Source organism: Epargyreus clarus, unplaced genomic scaffold (assembly GCF_041222505.1).
Source record: "Epargyreus clarus isolate Ecla_fem2 unplaced genomic scaffold, WU_Ecla_fem_2.2 ptg000011l, whole genome shotgun sequence".
Classification (NCBI taxonomy): domain Eukaryota; kingdom Metazoa; phylum Arthropoda; class Insecta; order Lepidoptera; family Hesperiidae; genus Epargyreus; species Epargyreus clarus.
The window spans coordinates 3,106,287-3,133,189 of NW_027332219.1; the positions used below are offsets into that span (position 1 = coordinate 3,106,287).

The window sequence follows — 26,903 nt, forward strand, 5'->3', positions numbered from 1 at the left end:
TTACACATGTCCATGGGCGGCAGTAGCCACTTACCATCAGGTGGACTGCATGCTCGTCTGCTACTCCTATCTTATAAAAAAAAAAACTCAGACCCAGAAAAGAGATCTAAATTCATCATTCAGATATATCTGGCCGGGAATCGAACCCTGCACTGCGCAACAAACCGATATGATGACCGCTCCGTCACGCAGTTTCGTATATAAAGAATAATCTCACCCTTAAAATAAAAGGGAAGAAAATACCACCCCTATAATTCTTCCTTTCAACCAGCATCATTCCAACACAAAAATTCCATAAACAAAATTGGGTATTTCAGGGAATGTAATGTTTTGTCCCGTTTTTACAAAATTTACCCGCAAGATCTCAAAGTGATTGAATAATAAGGAAAAATGCAGTACAGTCAGCAACAAAAGTGTGATACATTTATATTAAAAAAAGATTTTCGAAACAAGTTTTTTAGCATCATCATTTTGTTTTTGGTAATTTTAGAAAACCCCTTGATTTGATACATATATTATGGGAGTGTATAAAAATAATTGGTCAGCATTTTTTTTAATTTTTATTTTTTAACACTATTTATTTACATAAGTCAGTCAGTCATGTTTGGGCATCCATAGACTATCTAAAAAATATTATATACTAGACTTTTTTATTATCTGTAAACCCGATTTCTTAAAAATATAACTTGAGTTACTTCTAAGTATAATTTCGACGAATCCAAACAAATCTCATATATTAAAATCTGTTACTTATTTTGAGCTAAACAATGAGACATACATACTCGTATACTAAAAAAACATAAATGTTAAAAAATGTAGATTTCACTTTTGACGCTAACTGTACATTTAAAAGCTACAAAGAGCTTTTTGTACGTTGCAAAAGCACAATTCATAATATTATTGCTGTCAGAGCTTTCTTTATTTCGCTTTTGGTGAATGTCTAATTCTAAAAGCTTAATCGTAGACAGGAAAAAGCTTAACTTATCTCTTAGAAAATTAAGTTAAAAAGCAAATTACACAGATATTGTACAAATGTATAAGGGGTCAAGGTTCGAATCCTTAATTCAATTTAAACCCTTTTTCTGAAAGTTATATTCCTATTAAAAAATAATTATGACTTGCTTTAACAATAAAATAAATAATAACTTTACGACCCGCGTGGCGGAGCAGTCACAATACCGGTCTGACGCGCAAAGGGTTCCGGGATCGATCCCCGGCCAGACAGATATCTGAAAGATGAATTTAGATATCTGTTCTGGGTCTGGGTGTTTGTGTATTTGTCTATGTGTGTGTCCATGGCACCCACGATACAGGGAATCCTAGTGTGGGGCTGTGAGTGTAGAAAGCGTAAAAAAAATGGCTAAGTGTAATTTGCACTAGGTGGGTTCCGTACTACCCAATTTTAATTTATTTTTTATTTTTTAGTATTTGTTATCACAGCAGCTATAGAAGTAACTGCGATGCGCAAATGTGAACTATCTGCCTATGACTATGTATAGTTCAATAGAAAAAGCTAAAAAAACCGAAAATCGTTTTTTGTTGGCGCCCCCATTATTTTTGAAGCTTTTTTATTTTCAGTATTTGTTGTTATAGCGGCCACAGTTATACATACTCTGTAAAAAATTCAAATGTCATCTATTAGGGTCTCAAACGTAGAGTCACGTGACAGACTAACCGACAGCAGTATCTTAGTAATAGGGTTCCGTTTTCACCCTTTGGGCACGGAACCCTAAAAATCCGATGTACCAAAATTCCTTACGTCAAGCAATATTGATACAGATGCGTGCGAAATAAAACTGAGGGACAAGGGCTGGTTGACCTTAGCAGGGTCTCGATTGGACCCGAAAAAACCCGGTACCGAAAACCCAATCCGACCTGATTCGATTTTCCCAATACGTTTCCCAATAAAATATATTTACCCATAGGTTTTCTTATGCCTTTCTGAACAATAAAGTATTTTAAGAGATGGGTGGGTATATTTCTTTTTTTAGGCGCTGCCGTGTATATGACAAAAAATGTTTGGGTATGAAGAAATAAGAAATTTTGTTATAATTGATTATTCTCAACTTTTTAGTAATAATCTACGTATGTTACGCAACTTATTTTATTATGAAAAAGCAAATTAATAATATAATATTGACATATATACGTCAACTTATCTGTAATCTATCCTTTCATCATGAATTACAAATCATTTAATTATTAAATAAAATTCCTGTATAAAAAAGAAGGAGAAACATATGTAAAATTATATGTCAAAGATTATTTTACAATGCCTACAAAATTCCTGTTTCGTGTTGTAGCGACTTCCCGCTACTCGTCAAGAGATGGCGCTGCTGAAACACGCTATCGAAGTTTTATAAACATCTTGCATATATACAAGCTCCGAACTGAGACTGATGGAGCACGGCCTCTCCCCGGGCATGATACCCTAGCCCGGCGGGAAATCTCCCTTTGCCGAAGTGTCATTCCATTTCGACATACAGTTCGTGACGGTTACGTAACATCAAGACCCATCACATTACAACCCGTCACATCGCGTTTCGTCACACTTCAAAACATCCCATCCCATCACTTCATTTAACTTCACTCTACCCTGTATAATTATACAAATATATTTAGATTAATATTTATGCATATAAAAATCTACTACATACAAAATATAAACTTTCTTTAAGCAACTTTTTCTTTTAGCGACCCCATATTTCGCCCCAACTTCTTTGGATCCCATCATAAAGCACAGAATGGGGTCGTCATAAATATGAAATTTAATCAACAAAGATTATGAATCTACTCGTACATGTGAAAGGCTTTGTACATATTAAAGTAGAACTACTGACATAAATGAGATGAAATATTTTTTAAGACGGGTAATGTCCTAGATTTTTCAATATAAAGTCTAAAAATCTACATGTCTGCGTATCCATACATTGGCAATGTGGTGAAAACTTGGCGACTCAATCGGTCTAAAGTTTGAATCCAGAAGTCATTTGTCATTTAGAAATTAAGTATCTCTTGCTTTAACGATGATAGAGAACATCATTAGAAAACCTACAAGTGTGAGAGTTCTTAAAAAATTAGTGTTTGACGCTGCAGCAAAAACGCTGTTATCAAGGTGGTAGAACCCTTCCAAGGTTCGACTCCGGCACCAGCGTCGCACCATTATCTGCCTAAAAACGGCAGTGTTCCGCTATGTTTAAGAGGTATTATAGTAAGGATCTGAGTCATTAGCTAACTCAGTTCTCAAAAGTATCGATGCATCTTTAGCCGACTTCAAGTATGAGTCTAATCTTTTCTAGGATTGATTAGAAATGTATTTTTTTTATATTTTACCTAACGATAAGGCAGATGTCTACCTGGTGGAACGCAGTCACCGTCGCCTATGGACATTGGCAACACCAGAGGAGTCGCCAATGCATCGCTGGCTTTGAAGGGGAGCTCTTTTTACACCCCTCTTGAAGAGCCCCATGTCATAGTCCTGAGGGAATACCTCAGGAGGAAGTTCATAGCACATTTTGCACGTACGTAAAAAGGACTGTACAAACCGAACCGTGGAGGACCGCCATGGGTCCAGTTGATGTGGTTGGCAACTCATCCCTCGGCTAGTGGTGCGATGAAGGAAGGGTGATGTAGGCGCCAGATCGAACATGGGCAGAAGTAACCTCTTAGGTATCATCAGCTACGCTACATGCTCGATTATTTAATCTGTATAATTTTACACAACAAATATATTTGTTTTGAATTAATAATCCATTAAAAAGAGGAAACATATTTCCCCGGCAACGTAATTAAAATCAATAAAGTATTTCTTTTTACAACGAATATTTCCCAACCGAATATTCAAATTTACCAATCCAAGTTTACAGATTGCACGTAAAACGTCAAAAATTATTGCCAAATTATGAATACGGTTCGTGGAACTTTATAGGTATTGAACGTGGGTCAGTTTATATTGATGTGTAAAAGCGTGAAGACATTAAACATGTATTGATGACATGATAACTTTATTTTCTTTTTCAGCAAAAATGTAATGTTACATCGTCGACATTTTATTTTTATTTTTATAACATAGGAGTAGCAGACGAGCGCCGAAGTAGCATACATATATTTACTATAGCCGCTTGTCCACCAAACGTCCGTCACCCGAGCACCGTCATCCCGGCCGCCGATATTCCGAGTAGATCGGCGTGACCGCTAGATCGGCAACGAGTTTTTGAGCAACAGTGTTAGGTGCTGCCGTTTTGAAGGTTATGGTAAGGGAGACATACTTTTTTGAGGCGTTCCAGCTTAGTCCTCAGAGGTAGCGGCGCATCTGTGGCCGACCTCAGGTAGGAATATCTAAGCCTATCTGGGGTTGATTACATATGTTCATGGGCGGCAGTGACCACTTAGCAGGTGGATTGTACGCTCGTTCGATACTACTATCTTATAAAAAAAGAAAAAAGTTTAAACTCTACAAATTTTGAGTTTTAGACTGTATTCTTAATATTTTAACCCATTTCATAAAGGGACAGTAAAGGGTCGAAGGTAATTATGAAATAAATAAACATAAGGCATGTTGACCCCTAAATTTCTTCTAAATTACTTACCTTATCGACTAATTACGTACAAACAAGACATAAAAAATAAATAATTGGCCAAGTGCGAGTTGAATTCGCACATAGTGGGTTCCGTACCACCAAATTTTCATTTGTTTATTATTTTTAACATTTGATATCATAGCAGCTATAGAAGTAAATATTATTGAGGTTTAATAGTATTGAGGTTCAATAGATAAAGCGAAAAAAATTGAAAAATAGAGGTTTCTTGTATAGCGACCCACATTTATTATCAAGTTTTTTTTAAATGTTTAGTACATTATTATTACGGACGCCACTGTTATACATACATAATTAAAAAAAATAACTGTCCATCTATTACGGTTCAAAAGATAGAGCCCTGTGACAAACAGATAGACGGACAGACAGAGGAGTCTTAGTAATAGGGTTCCATTTTCACCCTTTGGGCGCGGAACCCTAAAACGGGATAATTAAATTTACCGCAGACCCCACCTTCCAAAATTCAATTTATATTGTAAACAACGTATGTATGAATTTTCCTGATAATTGGTAATTCATAAGATACTGCTTCGATCATAAATGGATATTTTTGGAAAATTTAATTAATATTCATTTTGGTAATGTAAGAAGCCCAAAGCGTGTTAAAAGGGTTAATTTTATATATAGCCCTTTGTAAAGTTACGAATAAGTTTTTAAGGTATCCTGTTCAAATATTTTTTGTAAGTTTTTATCAGGTTACAGTTAATTTTGTGATTTCCTGCGGAGAGTAATGTTTTTCGTTTGTACGTGTACTGATTCTAACTTGAACTGCAATCAACATCTATATATAGAAAACTAGTTTTAGCCCGCGGCTTCGCCCGCGTTTAAAAGAAAATAATATAACATACTAACATACATAAAACTGAAAATTCGTACCTTCAACTTTGCTAAAGATCATCACTTGATCAAATGCATAGTTAACGATTCAATCCTTATTAATATTGATTAAAATAATCGATGTTTTGGGTCCTAAAGATTAATCAATCTTAGATCGCCATCCCTAGTTCCCGTGGGATTTCCGGGATAAAAAACTATCCTATGTCCTTTCTCGGGTCTCAGACTATCTTTGTACAAAATTTAATTAAAATCGGTTCAGTGGTTTAGGCGTGAAGAAGAGACAAACAGACAGACAGACAGACAAACATACAGACAGACAGAGTTACTTTCGGATTTATAATATTAGTAAGGAATAAGGATAAATGTTTGTCTGTATGTCCTTTATAGAATCGTAAACTATGCATTTGATCTTTAGCAAAGTTGTTGTGCATGAGTTGACGAAGAATTTTTGATAGATGGCGCCATTGTCATTCCAATGAAGGTATAGTCCGCATAAAGCTGCTAGTCCGCTCTGAATGTAGAAATGAACCGCGTCGCCATAGCAAATTGTATGACTACACCTGCTCGCAACAACTTCAGAGACAACAAGCAACAAGCTCAGAACAACAAATACAAAAACAGTCATTTTTGTAAAAACGTAAAAACTCATACTAAGAGTACAGGATAAAATAAACTAAGGAAAATCATATTTCAAACCTGTCTTCGAATACAAGTACTGTCTAAGATAGGATGTAGAAATCTAATGGAAATGCTTTTATTTTCTTCGTGGAGGGAAAATCTGATGTTAGAATATAAGGATTGTTTGTGGCGTGTTTATAAAAGACACGAATAGAATATGTATAAAAGAATAAATAAAAGAAAGAAAAAGTTTTACTTATATTGTACTAAACATAGACCACAAAAAAAAATAGGAGTAACAGACGAGCATGCAGTCAACCTAATGATATGTGACTATTACTGCTTAGGGCCATCTGTAATCAACCCCAGATAAGATTAGATTCTTACCTGAGGTCGGCCACAGGTGCGCCGCTACCCCTGAGGACTAAGCTGGAATGACTCGGATAAGTATGCGTCTAATCACACCCTTCAAACCAGAACACAGCAGCGCTTAAATCTGCTGATATGAGGTAGAAATAGATGTGACGGTGGTGCCGCCGGAGTCGAATCGTCCATCGAATGTTTACACTGAAAAGACGTCAGTGTGAAGACACTACATATAAATTATGCTACTCCATAAATCAGTAACATTACACCAATAAATCTACAATCCGTTATAATACTCGTATCTGGTAACAACGAACTTGTTATATTAATTGACCTCGTTTATTACACACATGTCGTACTACTAGCGATGAAACGATAAGCTATTGCACAGAAAAAATGTAAAGATGCAACGGAACCTAGCCTCTTACACTTTTTTCTATTTGGTTTTGGACTTGCAAGGTTTTACCTACAAAACCCAGGACATGGAGTACAGGTCAGTAGCCAACTAATTGAGATTTTCAAATCACCTGGGTCCATTGTGAAAACAAAAAATAAACGATTCGATTCGAAAAGTAGTCGACATAATTTGTTTAATTCAAGAAGTCTTTACAATATTTTTCAACATTCTCTGGAGATAATCTGTTTCATCTATCTTTACAAATAAATAGATAAAATTTAAGGCTGATTTCTTGTCAAAATAAGTATTTTCAAATTACGCTTAATCGTATCATATCGTCTATGAAAAGTCTAAAATTTTCAAAAAGGCTGCTTGGCATGTTAGACTTTTAGGCTTTCCAATAACAGTGGATTTATTCGAAGGTAGATTCTTTGCGATAATTTCGCTTATCGCTTCTCGCATGCAATAAAACGCATACCTAAGCTACATTGCAACAATCATTTCGTATAAATATTAGTAAACTATTGTGGTCATTAGAATGAACATAATTGTTCTCATTAATTGATCATTGCTTTGTAAATACAATGATTATAGTTTATAGTTCGCTGAATCAAAATTATCAGCTTATATTTGTAAATTATTGGCTAAGCGTGAATCGAAATCGGTTCTCAAAATGGAAATAAATGAACCCAAAAATGCATTTTTTGTAGGACTACAGAAATACTTTGGTTCGTCTTCGGCAAGACTTTAAATACTTAGATGTGTATACAATTAATGAAATGACTATTTGGATAGGTAAGTAATATTAAGTTTTAAAGATACATTAAATTTGAAAATATTTTTTTATGTTCGGTTTTTTCAAAGGAAGCGGTGCATATAAAATAAATGACCCGAAATAAAGCATACTCCATGCAACTACTACATATTTACCTTTACCTAATTTAACAACAAATTACATTTATATCTCAAAATTTTCCGAATGTTTGAAAATTTATTGCCAATGTTAATTTCATCATTTCATAGAAATGTTCTTACGTATTCATTTCCGTAAATAATTTCAAAAATTTAATTATCACATATTTTACAAAAATGTTGGTCCTTCGAACGGGATTTTCCACGAAAACAACACCTCGAAAACGGTATGGTGTTATGAAAATATAAATTCCAACTCATTTTATTAACTCGTTAATAACAACCGTATTTGCTCCAAAATTAATTTGGTTCAATTTCTTTATGTGTTACAAAATTGTTGGACCTTCGAGTCGGATTTTAGACGAGAATTTATGAATATCAACTGACAAATGAATGTCTTTCAAAATGAACTGGTGGAACGGATATTGCCACAGTATTGGAATCGTTTTTATGGAGATAAAATAAAGTTATAATTTTCAAGGCAGCGCCCTTATGGTTCGTAAAATAGAATGACATATACATGTGTCATATGAGATTTTTTACCCGAATGTGGAGAGTAATATTTTGAAGCGTTTGTATGTATATATGTTTCATTCGTAGACATATTTCTGTTAAACTCTGCTGTGTTCTGGTTTGAAGATTATGAACATACATTTCCGTGGCGTTCCAGCTTAGTCCTCAAGAGTAGACTCAAGAGTCCTCAAGAGTCTAACGATAAGGCAGACGGGCTACCTGATGGAAAGCAGTCACCGTGGCATATGGACATTTGCAACACCAGAGGAGTCGACAATGCATCGCCGGCTTTGAAGAAGAGCTCTTTTCACACTCCTCTTGAAGAGCTCCATGTCATAGTCCTGAGGGAATACCTCAGGAGGAAGTTCATTCCACATTTTGCACGTACGCGGCAAAAATGTACGTTCAAAGCAAACCGTGGAGAACCGCCACGGGTCCAGTTGATGTGGATGGAACTTCATCCTTCGGCGAGTGGTGTATCTGTGGCCGACCGATGGTAAATGGCTACTGCCGCTCATGGACATCTGTAATCAACCCCAGATAGGATTAGATATTCCTACCTAAGGTCTGCCATAGATGCGCCGCTACCCCTGAGAACTAAGCTGGAACGCCTTGGAAATGTCTGCCTCCCTTACCACACCCTTCAAACCGGAACACGCCAGCGCTTAACACTGCTGTTATTAGGTAGAAATAGGTGTGGCGGTGGTGTTGCTGGAGTCGAACCACAAAGAGTTCTACCACCTTTCACATATACACATGACTAGAGGAAAAAATCATATGAATAAAATGTCACAGTTTTTTATATCCAGTAATATTGTAATGTTATGACACGAAACGAGATATAGCAGTACCACTGATATTACATTTCGGTCCCGAAGCTCCGTGGAGAGAATTTGTAATGTCCTATCAATGTTTTATGGTTTCAGAATATTTTTTATGGAAGGTAGTTTGGAGGTAGAAACACGGGGAATGGTTGTTTTTTGTGTGATTGAAGTGCCAATCGATGGAAAATGATTGTTTTTCCGAAGTTGGTCTGATGGTCACTGACGCCTCCAATAGAACAGCATATAGAACAAGGGTTACAGTATGTCAGAGAGGGATTTGCCATACTCCACCGCGCTGGCCCAAGTGCGGATTGGTAGACTTCACAAACTTTTGAGAACTTTTTTTAAAGAAATATAAGGCGTGTAAGTTCTCTGACGATGTTTTCCTTCACCGATAAAGCAAGTTATAAGTAATTTCCATAGATTACTAAAGATTACCCGCTGCGAACAAAAAAATGTAACCTTTTGACAATTGTTACTGTCATCTATTTTCGTGTTTGGAAAATATTTAAAAAATGTAGTTTTTAGATCATTTACGGATGAAAAGATATTTCTCCGCACTTTTTCTTTGATTTCGTGTCTTAATTGCGCATGTCGGCATTGTTCCGCGTAAATTACATGACAACCATTAAATGGCTGACAGAATTGTCAGCCGTTTAAGTTATTTAATGGCTTCCTTCAATTACAAGGCGGTGTGATATCTATACTTATCTATGGTCATTTCGAATATATTTAGTTAAAATTCTTTAACTTCTGGAATTTAACATCAAAATACCCAATATCCAAACCAATATACTACAAAAATATAATCCCGTCAGTATATATTCAGTGATGACGCAAACTGACGTATGTATGATATGTATGTGTGTAACGCATGTCCAGTGTAATTGGCCCAACCACTTGATTGTTCGAAGCGCTGTGGGCACAAAACATTCGCTTAATACATGTGCGCTTAATGTACCAATACTATTGGAAGACTGGTAGAAGGAGTCTATGTAAAAAATAATTATACTTTAAAAACTAAAAAACACAGAAAAATCGCACAAGGAAAATCGTTAATTCCTGATTCCTGACGATCCCGATGGGATAAAATTATTAAAATCGTGTATTGTCATCGGTTCTTGATAATTGTTCAAAATTTTAAATGATTCGGACTGTTCGAAGTGGGTAAAAATCGATTTCAACGATTCCGTTACAACCCAAGCTAATAAAAGCGTGGTAATATGATCCTGCCGGTATACAATCAATGATAACGTATGTACTCGTATGATATGTATGTGTGTAACGCATGTCACACCACACCACTTGATTGTTCGAAGCGTTGTGAGTGCAATACATTCGCATAATACATGTGCGCTTGTATAGCATAATTGCTCATCTGGGTAAAGCCTAACTGAGGACCATTCCGAAGATTGTGATGACGTTCTTTGCAGGCAAGCCTCGTATGTCCCTGTAGTCTTGCGACTAGAATAGGGCTACGGTATCCCCTGCCTGTCGTTAGAGGCGACTAAAAGGGGCCTTCTGGGGTTGCCGGCGGCAAGAGTGAGAGCTCGAACCATCCAGCAAGTAAACACCAGGTGTGTTGGAGGAGCGTAAACTCCTCCCCCAGAGCAGACCCCGATTGGGGCATCGCGCTCGGAGGACTCCGGTTGAGTTCCATCGGCGATCTCGGAGTTCTCCATCAAGCGCTGAGGACGGCCACCGGGGGGGTTTTAGTGCGGTAAAAATCCTACATAACCCGGGGTCATTCACACGTTGTCGGGTACCTTTTGAAGGTTCCCCCTCGTGAACAAAAAAAAATCGGAAAGCCTCGTAGGGCAACGCGCTTAGAAGACCCCGGTTGCGATCCGTTTAGATCCCGAAGTCCACTAAGTGATGCCGACAGTCAGCGGGGAGGTTTTACTACCTACTAATAATCCCACATAAACTGTGCCGCTCCGACGGACCCGGGTACCATTTGAAGATTCTGCCTCGTCAACAAAAGAGTTAGAACGGGTATAGTCCTCCGCGCTGGACGACGCTATACTTCAAAAAATATATTCATGTTATATGAATATGATATGTTTGAAAAAAAAATAGTAACCACCATAACTTTATAAGTTAGAAATAGAAATAAATTAGCAATTCCTAAACATAGATGATGTAAAGTGGCTAAATCTTTCATGGGTAACTGTATTCGCTACTACAATAAAATACCCGACCACATTTTGAATCTCACAGAAAAAAGTTCAAATATGTCGCTAAACAAACGCTATGTAAAAAAACTAATGTATAAACTAAGAGATTATTTGACTGACAAAACGGTGTGGACTGAAGTAGTTCTAGCTCCACAGTACCATTAGGTTAAGTTTAACATTGTAAAAACATTTTTTTAAAAGATATGTGTTATGGAGTTTCTTTCACCGCTTCTTCTCCATAACGAAACACCTTGTGAAGTGGTGTAGTTGTATTGTCGTTCAAAAAGTGCTCTGTAAAGAACCTATTTGGATTTAAAAAAAAGATTTGATTTGATTCTTTAATCCACTCTCGCATATTTAATAACGTTTATTTTACAATAAAATTACTAAGTAATACACAATTAACCGAAAAACACAATACATTGATGTTTTAATCAGACTGAATCACTATCGACACCATATTTAACAATGATTAAACGTTAACAAAGTAATTTTAAACAATGAATTAAAACGCGCACAATAATCAGTGGAACTTCAATGCAGATGCGAATAATACGAAATGCAGCCAATTGTTAGGCATTCATCATTTTGATACGCATGATCGCTGTTACTGCAAATTTAATATTTGTACGTATTACCGTGATGGCTTAGTGGTTTAAAACTATCCCTCGTGTATCCCGTTTGAATTAGGGATGGCCATGCATTCCGAAAAAGATCGATTCTTGAATTGATTTGAATCGTGTGATAAATCGATTCACAAAAAAATCGAGGCTTATTATTATTATGAACTCAGTTTCCTCCCACAGCTGGAAATCGGTTACCCTCAAAAAGGTAAGGGTTTAGCTGAGTTTAAATATGGAGGCTACTAGGCATGAGAAGAGACCAAGTACCCACGCATGGATTCCGGAGTTTCTATTTGCGCAATGTCGACATCAACACATTGCACATATAGAAATTATGATGATGATATACTAGCCGTAACTGAATATATCCTGAGTGATACCTAACATCCTATTTAGCTAACAAGATCATATTAAGTTTTGCTAGTAATTTTAAGTTATACCGGTAATTTAATGTTCCGCCGGTAATTTGTAGGAACTACAAAATTTTACGTTTTATAACTAACTTAGACTATTCTCCTTCTGAGGCTCAAGTTTTGCCACTGATTCGTTCTGTTCGAAATTAGGGCACACCAGCTTATGAGCTGTTCTTGTCACGCAGGTTTAGCGTATCTGGTCCGCATACATATCACGCATCCTCGATAAGCATTCCTGTTCGATCTACTTTTGAATAATGAAAAACAAAAGACTGTGTAGTCTATAATTGTACAACTATTTTCGAACTACGAGAATTTTACCATCCTTATAGTCGAAAATTCCCTTAGAGACTTAATTAAAACCTAAAAGCTTCTTAACACAAATTATATACCAAGACATTCTACAATTAATTTTAAAGAGAAGTAAAACAATTCTCGTAATATTAAAACACCGTAGATACTAGCCGTAACTGAATATATCCTGAGGGATACCTAACATCCCTATTTAGCTAACAAGATCATGTTACGCCAGATCGTTAGAATATTATAAACCGAAGGTTATTCAAAACTGCGTGGGAATATTAAAATGAGGGTTTTCAAAGCAAGGTATTTTGTGTGGATTTACGGGGGATATGATTCCTGTTCATTTAGGGATTTTACATACATAGACGATAGTACATAGAAATATACATGCATATATGCTGCATGCATTAGTTATAAAATAAGTATTTATTTTATTGCATCAACTAAAAATTATCGGTAAAACATAAAATTACCGGTCTAAATTAAAATTACTAGTAAAACTTAAAATTACTGGTTTAATTACTGGTAAAACTTAAAATTACGCTAAAATTCTCTGTGATATTAAGATTCACCACTGTTCGAGCATTAACAAACATAGAATAGAATGGAATTGAGTATATTTTAATGCACACTTACAGTGGAATTTAACAGTAGTATTACTACCACACTTTATTTGCTAAATAAGGTACAATGCGTGATAACACAAAGTATAATATCCTCCTATATTGCCGTGCGTGCATATATACAGGCGTGCAAATATACAGTCAGGTATGACGAAATTCTTTCCAAGATTATTTATAATATTAAGTAACAAATTGTCACACTAGTAATTTCCAAAAACATAAATATTTAAGTATAAGTGCTTGTCACGAATCACGTTGGATATACCCCCAGCCGTTAGTAATGGACGTTCTTAGAGGCTGCCTAAACAACTGTCAATAATATTGTGCAATATTGCGATTTGTGCAATATTATTGACCGTTTTAGGTTAATATTGAAAATTGCGCAAAGATTTTCATTTAGGGATATTAAATGCACAGACGACAGGACATAGGCACTAGGCAGACTGTATAAATGCTTCCGGCATGTTTAAGTTATAAAAAATAAGATATTTTTGTTGTTACTAAAAATTACCGATAAAACCTAAAATTACTAGTAAAATTTTAAATTACTGGTAAAACTTAAAATTACTGGCAGTACTCAAAATTACTAGTAAAAGCTAAAATTACTGGTAAATCTTAAAATACGTGGTAATATTAAAATTTACGTATTTCACATCCTTCACAATAATTTCCAAAAGCATAACTATTTTAGTTATATTTTAGTATACCTAAGTGTTTTTCATTTAGGGATATTAAATGTACAGACAGGACATAGGCACTAGGCAGACTTCAGTCATGTTTAAGTAATAAAAAATAAGATTATTTTGTTGTTAGTAAAAATTACCGATAAAACCTAAAATACTATACTAGTAAAACTTAAAATTACTGGCAAATTTCAAAATTTCTGATAATATTAAGATTTACGCATTTTACATCCTTCACAATAATTTTCAAAAGCATAACTATTTTAGTTATATTTAAGTATAAGTGCTTGTCACGAATCACGTTGGAAATACCCTCCAGCCGCTCGTAATGGACGTTCACAGAATTCCGTGACGCGACATTTTTCGTTTGTTGTTTTGTCACGACCCGTGACATAAATATAAATTGCCAGAGATCAAAGCTGAGGAAATCTTATTGCGAGAAGTCCATTGAAATGTTACAAATTTTGGTGGTGAGCTTGCAAAAGTCAGACGCAATTTTATTTTTGTATGTCCAGGGGGGGTTAGTAAGAAACCTAAATTCTAATTTTCAAGTCTTCCCTCGGTCGCCATCTTTAAAAGGTGTTTTCATGCTCTATCAAGCAAACTATTCGACGCTTAGGTAAACTTACAAAAAATGTAAGAACAATAACAGTATCTTGTATTTTATATCTTTAACTTTGCTTTTATAACTTTTAGTTGTAAACCCAAAATAAAAGTTAATAACGATAAGAACATATTAAGAATCTAATCATATCTGGGGTTGCTTACAGATGTTCATGTTTGGCAGTGGCTACATAAAATCGTCGAGCGTCAAGCTCACCTGGACGGAGCCTGACGGGGCAACACATTAAGAGGACTCCGGTTGCGTTCCTTTGGAAATCCCGTAGCCCTCTACGCATCACCTAGGACGGCCACCAGGGGGTTTTAGTGCGGTAAGAATCCCACATGTCGTGTCGCTCCCACGGCACCGGGTACCTTTTGAAGGTTTCCCCTCGATAACAAAACAAAAAAATACCTACTTAAAATCAGGTTTACTACATGCTCGTCTGCTACTGTTACATTATAAATACGAAACCGTAAAAAGATCAAAGTCAAAATTTCGAAGGCCACAAAGCCTTGGAACAGTTTATACGTTTGTATTATACAATAGATGAAGCCAATGAAACGATAACAAATTGTGAGCAATTAAAATGAACGGAATAGAGAAATGGCGTCACTCTGACGGCCAATCAAATTCAATTTGTACTCTCTACTCAATCACTGAAGCCTTAGGAACGAGGTACGGTTAGCAACACAAATTAAAGATATATTCCATTTATATCCAAATTATTATTGACTGTTGAGGGTAACGGTTGTTGAGCGCTTGTAATAGAACGTATGTGGTGTCGTTGACCCCATCTAAATTACGGAAGAAATAGGTGTGACGATAGTGCCGATATTGACGAACATCAAAAAGTCATCTACTTTAAAAATAAATAAAAAACTAATAACAATAATATGTAATCGTACTTTACTGGTTCTTCTTTTTATACGTTCTTACTTATGTAAGTAGAACAAAATAACAAGGAAAATCCACCATTAGTGTGTAGTAATTGAATACCCGTCGTGATCAATCAACGGGGGTGTACAGATCAAATGAAAGGGTAACTTCGGTACACGAGACTTTGAGCACAAACATGTTCATTCTTCTTTTACTTAAAATAATTAAAGATGAAAGAAAATGAATAAGAGAAGAAGAATCAAAGAAAGAAAGAAATATTAACACCACAATACTTGTAAAAGATACAAAAAAATGAGTCTGAATACTGAGTTATAGAACGCAAAAAAGAATAAAAAATAACACACAAAATGAAATTTTAATACCAAGTTTCAATTTTTATTTGAAAATAAATACGAAACTACTTGTTTTGAGGCAGAAAAAATAAAAATACTAAGGACAATCCACCATTAGTGTGTAGTAATTGAATACCCGTCGTGATCAATCAACGGGGGTGTACAGATCAAATGAAAGGGTAACTACGAAACACGAGAATTTCAACACAAACGTTCTTCTTTCCTCTTTGAAATAAATAAACTAAAGAATTTAAGAAAAAAGATATAAAGGATAAGAATATTGAAAACCATGCCAATCATTTCTAATCAATTCTTTTTCATGTCTATACGAAGTCTGTAGAGATGCGTTGGTACCCCTGAGGTCTAAGTTGAAACGCCAATAAGTATTTATTGGAGTTTGGCTCTTGGCTCAGAACACAGAAACACTTAACACTGATCTTGTCAGTAGAAATAAGTTTTTTTTTTTATAATATAGGAGTAGCAGACGAGCATGCAGTCCACCTGATGGTAAGTGGCTACTGCCGCCCATGGACATCTGTAATCAACCCCAGATAGGATTAGATATTCCTATCTGAGGTTAGCCACAGATGGGCCGCTACCCCTGAAGACTAAGTTGGAACGCCTCGGAAAAGTCTGTCTCCCTTATCACACTCTTCAAAACGGAACACAGCAGTGCCTAACACTGCTGTTATTAGGTGTGACGATGGTGCCGCCGGAGACGAAACACAAAGGGTTATACCACCTTCAACCTTAGTGAGAGAGTTATTTAAACATTTACAAATTACTTGTGTGCAGTAAATATACCCGATAAATTACTTATTTCGTTTTTCATTCAGTGTATAAATTACGCCAATCACAATGTATTTAATTTATAAAATCAAAATATTTCCTTTTTTGTTGACCGTACCTAACTAACTAACTAACCAATAAAATATAGCATCCTGAATACAGTAGCAGATTTAATTGATCCCGAACACCTGCCCTGAAAGGCTATTGAGGTGCACTGGAGCGCACCTGGGCAGGTGGCGCAGTCGCTTTACACAATTATAAGTGTATCAAACGACTGCAGGTATCACAATACATAATAGTACATATACTAATGTATATACAGGTACACATGTGTGCGTGGTGAAATCCGAAACAATAAGGATTCGCAAATAATGCTGAAAGGAGATACGAGGTCGATGTTGATGAAAATTAAAACTGCATACATTTAAAAAAGTAATAAAAACACATACCTGTATTATTGCCGCATCGTATAATGTCCTTTATAAGGATAAAATTATATAAAGTAATAATATTTAACAAAGAAAAGGAAATGGCTGATTTAAAAAAATACACTATTCTTAAAACTTTCTCTAACCTAACCTAACCTAACTAATTCTTCGATCCTATATCGATTGTTTTTACCATTTACTTATCACTTACATTCTCATTCAAATTTCCCCATCGAGTATCCAGCATAGAAGTAATTGAAATGAAACTGCATATTAACTTACTTCATAATAACACCAGATACAATCAAACGATGCATAACTGGTAAGTAATGATATAATCGACACAAATAGCCCACAGCACTACCGTATACGTCATTTTCAGTAATATCCCTGAATTACGTTAGATTATATGTGGCCAGTAAAATAGCGTTTTGGAATTCAATTGCAATTAAGAGTTCTGTATGTTTATGTACGTCAGAAAAAGTAATGTATTAAGACTTAAAATAGGCATGTGTAAATTATTTCTGTCTTATAATAGGAGTGTTAAGCCCTACTGTTTTGTAGTTTGAAAGGTCTGATAAGGGCACGAAGCAATTCAATTTCGTCATCACATGTACCAAAGCATGGCTGATTCTGTACCTATTTGTGACCGGTAGTAATATTAACTCTTAACCAATTTTTGCCTAACAAAGATTTTTTTATTTTTTTATTGTTAAACCTAACGATTAGGCAGACGTGCTACCTGATAGAAAGTAGTCAACGCCGCCTATGGACGTTTGCAACACGAGAGGAGACGCCAATGCATCGCCGGCTTTGTCAAGTCGCCGGCCGGCAAGTTCAAAATTTGTCAATTTTTGTAAAATATAATGGGCAAATGTCGAACTTTAGTAGTCGAAAATGTAACGATTGATTACCGCTAACGACGCCGTTATTAATTTCTAATATCTCTTAGAGATGAGATGAACGGAGTGTTAATTTCATAATAATCTTTTGTAAAAAAGTAACAAGTTAAAGAAAACTAGATGCTCATTTCATACAGCTATTTTGTTAAAATAAGAATCAATCAAACTTATCGCCGCTGGTTTCATGGCCCGACCAGCCCTTTGAAACCAATAACCTATACCTGTCAGGTGTAATTTCGAGTAGTTGTATTAATTACGGCACCAACTAATTTACAAATACATCAGCCAATTTATTGTAACATCGTTTAGTTAATTAAATAGGTGCTTTCGTTTTGTAGTAACATGTTTGAATTTTGCTATTGGGGCGTGGGTTTGAATCCAAGCAAAATATTTCAATTCAAAAAATATTTATGATTTTTGTGTGATTATTAGTGTGCAGTGACAGATTTCACTAAACAACATCATGTTTCAGAATTCTCAGCTGTGTAGGTTTTATTACGTTGTTTATAACACGGTTAAAGCAGACGATAACTGAATTTGAATACGATCATAATTTCGAAAAATCAGAGGTGCATGTCTGGGATTCGAACCTTGGTACTCAGTGAGAATTAAAATTTCTTAAATAAAGTTCTTAGAAAATATCTAAAGGATGTGTGTATTCTACCAATCCGCACTTGACTAGCATAGTAGATTATGGCCTGAATCCCTTTCATTCTGAAATAAGACCCATATCCAGCAGTGGAACAGCAAATAATCAACAACGATTCAAATCCACAATCGTAATCAAATTTACAGAAAGCTTATCAAAATGAAGAAAGTTGTGTTCTTCAAAGTTTGTTATTATTACTATTTGATTGAATAACATTTATTGAAACTGATATTCTGTACAGTGATTGGGCAAAGTTTCCCAAAGTTTAGTCTGAATTAATTATACCGAAATAATTTTCTAATGAAATTAAATCTTTGAACGAATTCCCACTTTCTAATTGTTCCGTGGAGTTATTTATGTTTCTCTATAAATTAATTAGTGTCTGTCTGTTTTAATTGAGGTGCATGAGAGGTGCATCATAAAATCTGTGATGCTATTACGAAGATACTGTTAGTGTGGTTGGTGGTTGTGACATAAAAGTGGTTGTAACATAGAATATGTACCTATTGACCCTGTAGTCCCGGTACTAGAATAGGGCTAAGGTACCCCCTGCCTGTCGTAAGAGGCGACTAAAAGGGGGCTTCCGGGGTTGCGGGTGACAAAAGTAAGAGCTCGAACCGTCTAGCAAGCAACCCCGGGAAGGACGGCGGTGTATGTGGTCGCATACCGTCGTAAAAACCAGGTGTGCGGGAGGAAATTAAATCGCTCCCCCAGGGCGGAGCCCGATAGAGGCATCGCGCTCGGAGCACTCCGGTTGTGTGTCGGAGATCCCGGAGTTTTCTATCAAGCGCTGAAGACGGCCACCGGAAGGGTTTTAGTGTGGTACAAATACCACATAACCCGGCTTCCCTCCCACGTCTTCGTATACCTTTTGAAGGTTGCCTCTCGTAAACAAAAAAAATACTTACTTATGTAATCATCATCATCATCATCATCAACCCATTACTGTCCCACTGCTGGGCACGGGTCTCCTCTCAGAATGAGAAGGATTAGGCCATAGTCCACCGCGCTGGCCAAGTGCGTATTGGTAGACTTCACATACCTTTAAGATTTTTTATAAATCTCTCAGGTATGCAGGTTTCCTCACGATGTTTTTCCTTCACCGTTTAAGCAAGTGATAATTAATTTCTAATACGCACATAAATTTGAAAATCAGAGGTGCGTGCCTGGGATTTGAACCTCGGACCCCTCGATCGAGAGGCCGCGTTTCTTAACCACTAGGCTATCACTGCTGCACTTATGTAATATGACATAGCAACTATATAGCGTATATTATGTACCTACATCTAATAGGAAATTAATAAGCAACTTTACCCAAAATACCTTGGCATAAAAGCTTCATCATCATCATCCTCATCAACCCATTACTGTCCCACTGCTGGGCACGGGTTTCCTCTCAGAATGAGAAGGATTAGGCCATAGTCCACTGCGCTGGTGAAGTGCGTATTGGTAGACTTCACATACCTTTGAGATTTTTAAGCTATTGCATAGCTTCTATCGCGGGCCTTGAGCGTGGAGACCGAATCCAGAAATTCCGTAACGAAAAAAACCTAACACCCCCCACTCCGACCGGCACAGCGGTGATACTTTTTAGTAGCGATCTGTGCGCCCCGGGGCGCACACGCCAGTTGACGGGTTAATGACTTTTTGCATACTGCATAAATAAAATAAATATATAATTGTAATTGCATAAGTTGATAAAAAATGCTATGCAATAGCTTTACCGCGGCAGTCTCCGAGTGCCACACGTATTTTTTTAAATAAATTTCTCATGTATGCAGGTTTCCTCACGATGTTTTCCTTCACCGTTTAGCAAGTGATAATTAAGTTCTAATACGCACATAACTTCGAAAAATCAGAGGTTGGGATTTAAACCTCGGACCCCTAGACCGTGAGGCTTTCCGAGAGACCCGGGTTTCTTAACCACTAGTCTATCACTGGCGTGAAAGCTTTTAGATGAATATTGCTTTACGTCGTCAATCCATTAATGTCCCACTCCTAGGCAGCCATCTCCTCTTAAAGAGAGCCACGTTTAGATCAAAGTTTTATGCAGTAGCCTCTAAGTCTCAGGCCAAATCTCTATGGCGTTTAGTTTTCCACTCATATTTTTCTTCACCGTTTAAGCACGTGTTAATTAATTCATAATAAGCACATAAGTTTGTAAAAATGGTTCGTGCCTGGGAGTCGAACGTCAGACTCCCGCGTTCTCATCTACATAACGTTACATATCGTACTAAACATCGTTGTTGTCGCGGGGCGCTGTGTGTTCGGCGGTGTGGTGGTATGCCACGCCGCCACCTAACCTGCGACCGTATAGGGGTGCGGGCGTGATGTTGTACGGACGGCCTTCTTCCGTCCGGCGCCGGAAGCCCGCTCGTGGTGATAGTCGTCGCGTCGGGGAGTTGCGCCTGTCCCGTGCCGTAGAGAGGGGAGGTGCGGGGAAGGGGTGACGTGTAATAGAAACAATAATTGACGTGCAATAGAAACAAGAGTGTAGGCCAGCCAAAGCCTCTTCCCTATCCCGACCTAACCCCTACTTCCTCTTCTTGCGCAGGAACGCTTCCGTCTTCAGAAATCTTCCTTTTTCCCCAGGAGTCTTCTTCTTCCCAGGAGTCTTCTTCTTCTTCAGGAGTCTTCTTCTTCTTCGGGAGTCTTCTTCTTCTTCAGGAGTCTTCTTCGTATTCTTCTCTGCTGAGACCATGCTTAGGCCGGAAAACTGGTTTTCTGAGCTACCCCAGAGCAATACCGTAAAGAGAGCCGCGCTTTTTAGGCCCATTTTCGTGTCATTTTCACTTTGGCTGACCTAGTTTTCACTCATTCTTTATTAATTTCCCAAAATTTACATACATGTGTCATATATCGTTGGAATCCTTATAATTAGCCCTATTTAGCCACATAAATTACATATTCATATCTTAAATAGGTAAGAAGTTATTCGTGAAAATATACCAAAAATTTACAAGTTACGTCATTTTACATGTCAATAATCTTAATTATCTCGAAATTATCATAATTGATTCTTACTATCCTTACATCAATATGAAGCTAGAAACATATTCTAGGAGATAACATAAACTTTAAAAACATAAAACATGTACAAAAGTCAAAAACCAAACCTTAATTACTATTTTCATAAAAATACCTAAAAACTCTAATAAAATACAACAAATGCGACCGATAGCGCCATCTACCGTGTCTTATCCCTAAACTTAAAACTTACGTAACTTATATAAACATATTTAGTCAGACTTATATAAACACAAGTTAACTACAATTATTCATAAAATATCGTTAGTCAGTCGCCGACATCCTCCCCCTCGTGCGTAGCACCAACTCCTGGCCCGGCGACTCCATGCTCGTGGCTCGACGTGACGACCGCCTCCCCGCAGTCTGGCTCGCTGGTCGATGCTCCACCGCCTGTGTCGTCGACCGCTTGCTCTTCATCACGTCGTGCTGGTACCAGTAGCACCAACTTGGAGCTGGGGCGTTTCAACACGCCCCCCGTAGTGCGCACCTCCAATACCCTGGTGCGACCGTCGGGCCCAGGGAAGGTTCGGACCACCTCACCCCTCGGCCAGGCTCCTCGTGGCAGCGTGGAGTCCACTATTAGGACTGTGTCTCCACACTGCAAGTCCCTTGTGGCAGCTCTCGCGTCGACTCTTCTCGGGATCAGAGTTGGAAGATACTCTTTCACCCATCTGCTCCAGAAGTGGTCGGCTAGTCGCTGCGCCGTCCTCCATGTGCGCCGGCCGGTGAGGTCTTCGTCGGTGAATGTTCCCAATCTTGTGCCGCAGGATCTCCCAATTAAGAAGTGATTGGGAGTGAGGGCACCTTCTTCGTTGTCTTCGTCGGCTTCGATAAGAGGTCTTGAGTTCACCAGGTGCTCCGCCTCCAATAGCAGAGTGTGCAGGACTTCTTCTTTGGGATGCCTTTCCTTGAGGGTGACCGCCAAGGCCGTTTTGATGGAACGGACCAGGCGCTCCCATGCCCCGCCCATGTTCGGAGCCCCAGGTGGAATGAATTTCCACCTGATGCTCATCCGCTCAGCTGTGGTGATGAGGTCTTCTTTGTTGAGGCTGGCGAGGGCTTCTTGAAGTTCCTTGTTGGCCCCCACGAAGTTGGTGCCGTTGTCGCTGAAGATCGTCTTCGGCATCCCCCTTCTTGCTGCCATTCTTCTTAGCGCCAGGATCATGGAGTCCGTTGACAGAGATGCTGCCAGTTCCACGTGGATGGCTCTGGTTGTGAGGCACGTAAACAGAGCGCCCCACCTCTTCTCATGACGCCGACCCACCGTGATGCTCATGGGCCCGAAGTAGTCCACGGCGGTGCATGTGAACGGCGGTTCCCCATGCCGTAACCTTTCCAGCGGGAGATTCCCCATCGGCTGGAGTCGTGGCGTGCCGCGGTACACTTTGCACCACTGACACCGATGAACCGTCGCCCTCACCGCAGACCGTAGTCCCAGGATCCAGTAGCGCTGCCTCAACTCGTTGATCACCGTCGCGTGGTTACCATGGTTGAATACTTCATGGTAGTACGCGATGAGCAGTCTGGTGATGTGGTGCTTGCTGTCTAACACCACAGGTTTCTTATCTTGCCGAGTGTGTCTTGCCGCGTCGATTCTTCCTCGGAGTCGTAGTAATCCATCTTCCATGACGACATCCAATTTCTTAAGCCTGCTATTCTTCTCGAATGGCTTCATCTTCTTGACGCAGCGTACTTCATCTTGGAAGCTCTCTTCTTGGCTTCTTCGTAATAGGATCTTTTCGGCTTCTTTTATTTGGTCGGGTTCGAGGGGAATGAATCTTCTTTCTTGGGTGTTCTTGTTCACGGGCTTCATTGCTACCTTGGCTTTCTTCTTATTTCTTTTCCAGGTAGGATCTTGACGCTCAGACTTGCGGGACACGTTCACTGCGTGTTTCTTCTTTCGGCACAGGTCGACGAACTGTAGTACCCTTGCGGTTGCTCTCACTAGTCGAGTCCAACTTGAGAACTTGACTGGGTTCGGAGTCGGATGCCGATCAACGGGCTTCGTTGCCCCCACAGTTGACCTCTCCTTCTCTTCTCCCGTGAGCTCTGCCTTGAAGGTACGTGGTTTCGGGCAATCTTCCTCCTCTTGTGCCAGGAACGAAGGTCCATTGAACCATCTGTGTCCGCTCCCGAAGTCCTTGGGCACGTCCCTCGTTGCGTCGTTACTATCGAGATTCTTTCCCCGTCTTTCATACTCCTGCTTCAGTGCCGGATCCCCATCCAGTTTCTTCTCGATGTTTCTTAACCGGTTTTCCGCTTGCTTGTAATTGTCAGGCATTTTCCCTTCCTTGTTTTTCCATAGCAAGCCGGTCTCGAAGCGCCCATTGTCCAATCTCTTTGTTGTCTCTTCTAAAATTGCCAGAGCCCTTTCTTCTATGTCTGTGGTCGGTCGACGTGGCTGGATCCCCAACGATTCCACGGCGAAATGTTCCTTGATGACCTTTTCCAAATCCTCTTCTTTAGAAGACATGTGCGCGCAGGTTACGAAGTTCACAGGTCTTGATGCTGCTCCATCGGACCCGTGTAGCACCCACCCTAGGTAGGTCAATGATGCTACGGGTTGACCTCTTTTCCCCTTGCGTGTGGCTCTGGACACGATAAGCTCCCAATTGTCTTGTCCAATTAACAACTTGGGTGACTCTTCTTCATAATACAATTGCTTCGATATTGGCTTGAGATGAGCGCATTCTTCGATCCTTCTTATTTCTAACCTCTGAGGCGTCAGGTTGATGTCATCTATCGTGCGGGCCCCAGAGATGGTTCTCTTCTTGGTCTGGTGCATTCCCTTCAATCTGACGTTGACCTTCATTGAATCTTGCTTGGAGATGGTCTTCCCACCTACGGTCTCCAAGGTCAGTGCTTCCACGGGTCCATTGAGGCCGATTTCTCTCGCAACCGCAGAGTCGAGAAGCGTGACAGTTGACCCCTCATCCAGTAACGCCAGGATCCGGGCAGCTCCCTTCGGTCCATATAGCTCAACAGGAACCATCTTCAAATATGCCTTCGCTGTCCTTGCAGTGTTCACCGGGAGCATGACGTTATTCGCAATTTCTTTCTTCTCTTCGGGCTTCGGGTGATCCCATCGTTCTTCATGAAGCACGAAGTGATGCCACCGCTTACATGTCTTGCACGGTGGACGCCGACATGTTTCCTTCCGATGTCGTCCTTGAAGACACTTGAAACACATCTTCGACTTGGTAGCGACGTCCCACCGTTCCTTCATTGGCAGCTGTAGAAATTTGCGACATTCGAAGAGGTGATGCTCGTACTGGCAATGTGGACAGCTCTTCTTTTCTTCTATTTGTTCGGACATGGTGTTCGTGAATTGACGTCTGGGAGGCTGGCGCGGCTGCTGCGTAGTCTCCTGCGTCGCGTATGGTCCACACCGGTCCGCTTCCCTGTTGAGGAACTTCATTAAATGCACCAGGTCTGGATCTTGATCTTCTGCGTCGGCGGCGAAGTCGTACCACCGATACTGCAATACCGCCGGCATCTTGCTCACGATAATCCTTACCATTTCCGGTGAGTGTAGATACTGCGGTCTTCTTAGCCCCCGTATTGTCGCGACGGTGTTGTTCACTCGACTGGCGAACACGCAGATGTCGCGCGCATTTTCGTTGATCCTAGGAAGATTCTTTACCTTTTCCAGTTCCATCAGGATCAGGGCTTCTGGTCTTCCAAACCTTCGACGAAGAGCTTCTATTACTTCTTCAGGAGGGCACTCTGAATATAATAGGCTCTTGATAGCCTCCCTTGCCGTGCCCTTAATTGACCGCCGCAGCCGCGCCATATTCTGTGCATCCGTAAACAGCGGTGCGGTGTCCTCATATACCGTCCTGAAGGCGATCCACTCTTCGCTTCTTCCATCGAAGTCGGGTAATTCATGTACGTAGTTAGGTTGCGATGCATTCCTCGGCGCAACACTAATGGCCTTCATGATGGCCTCAGCCAATTCCTTGGTCCCGTTGCTTGAAGGTTCCGCTTGGTCTTCAGGCTTGACGATAGTGACTGGAGGTTGACTGGCTCGCCCCTCCCCGGACGCCCCCAGTCGGTGCCCCTCCCCGGACACCTCCCCCTGATGCCCCGCCCCGGACATCCTCTCTACCGTCGACTGCACCCATGTGTGGATGTTCGCGTTATGCGACCAGTCTTCATCCTCGACCTCGGACTCTTCATTCTCCACCTGGACCAGCTCCCACTGCGCCTTGGCGAGTTCTGCAGCTGCCTTTGCTTCTTCTAGCTGTCGGCGCGCCAATTCCAGCTTGGCTTCCATCTCCCAACGTTTCGTCGATTTCACCGACCGCGTTTTCCGGGTTCCAGCTGTTGCAGCAGATGGAGCAGCTGGAACACCTGGAGCAGCTGGAACAGTCGCCAAGGTGCCTGAAGTGACTCTAGACTCATATGTTGTAAGCGTACCCTCAGTTGCGGTGCCCGATGTCCCCGAAGAGTCAGTTGTCCCCTGCGCGCTTTCCGTGGCGCGGGGCGCAGTCGACTGGTTCGGCGGCGAGGTTCCCCTCTGGCTCCGTGTGATCGGCATGGCGGCGTCAGTAACCCGACGATATGACGACTAGCACGATGATCCGGCTCGAAGGACCAGCTGTTGTCGCGGGGCGCTGTGTGTTCGGCGGTGTGGTGGTATGCCACGCCGCCACCTAACCTGCGACCGTATAGGGGTGCGGGCGTGATGTTGTACGGACGGCCTTCTTCCGTCCGGCGCCGGAAGCCCGCTCGTGGTGATAGTCGTCGCGTCGGGGAGTTGCGCCTGTCCCGTGCCGTAGAGAGGGGAGGTGCGGGGAAGGGGTGACGTGTAATAGAAACAATAATTGACGTGCAATAGAAACAAGAGTGTAGGCCAGCCAAAGCCTCTTCCCTATCCCGACCTAACCCCTACTTCCTCTTCTTGCGCAGGAACGCTTCCGTCTTCAGAAATCTTCCTTTTTCCCCAGGAGTCTTCTTCTTCCCAGGAGTCTTCTTCTTCTTCAGGAGTCTTCTTCTTCTTCGGGAGTCTTCTTCTTCTTCAGGAGTCTTCTTCGTATTCTTCTCTGCTGAGACCATGCTTAGGCCGGAAAACTGGTTTTCTGAGCTACCCCAGAGCAATACCGTAAAGAGAGCCGCGCTTTTTAGGCCCATTTTCGTGTCATTTTCACTTTGGCTGACCTAGTTTTCACTCATTCTTTATTAATTTCCCAAAATTTACATACATGTGTCATATATCGTTGGAATCCTTATAATTAGCCCTATTTAGCCACATAAATTACATATTCATATCTTAAATAGGTAAGAAGTTATTCGTGAAAATATACCAAAAATTTACAAGTTACGTCATTTTACATGTCAATAATCTTAATTATCTCGAAATTATCATAATTGATTCTTACTATCCTT

The 26,903-nt window shown here is 39.7% G+C and overlaps 2 protein-coding genes across 6 annotated transcripts in view; both read right to left on the minus strand.

Annotated features, from left to right (window-relative positions):
- LOC140745854 (uncharacterized) overlaps window positions 1–26,903 on the minus strand; it is a 500,815-nt gene that overhangs the window by 81,450 nt on the left and 392,462 nt on the right. The window lies entirely within an intron of this gene.
- On the minus strand, window positions 20,854–26,055 carry LOC140745727 (uncharacterized). Its single transcript, XM_073077622.1, has one exon. It carries the CDS (start codon window positions 26,053–26,055, stop codon window positions 21,784–21,786), a length of 4,272 nt encoding a protein of 1,423 aa, XP_072933723.1. The 3' UTR covers window positions 20,854–21,783.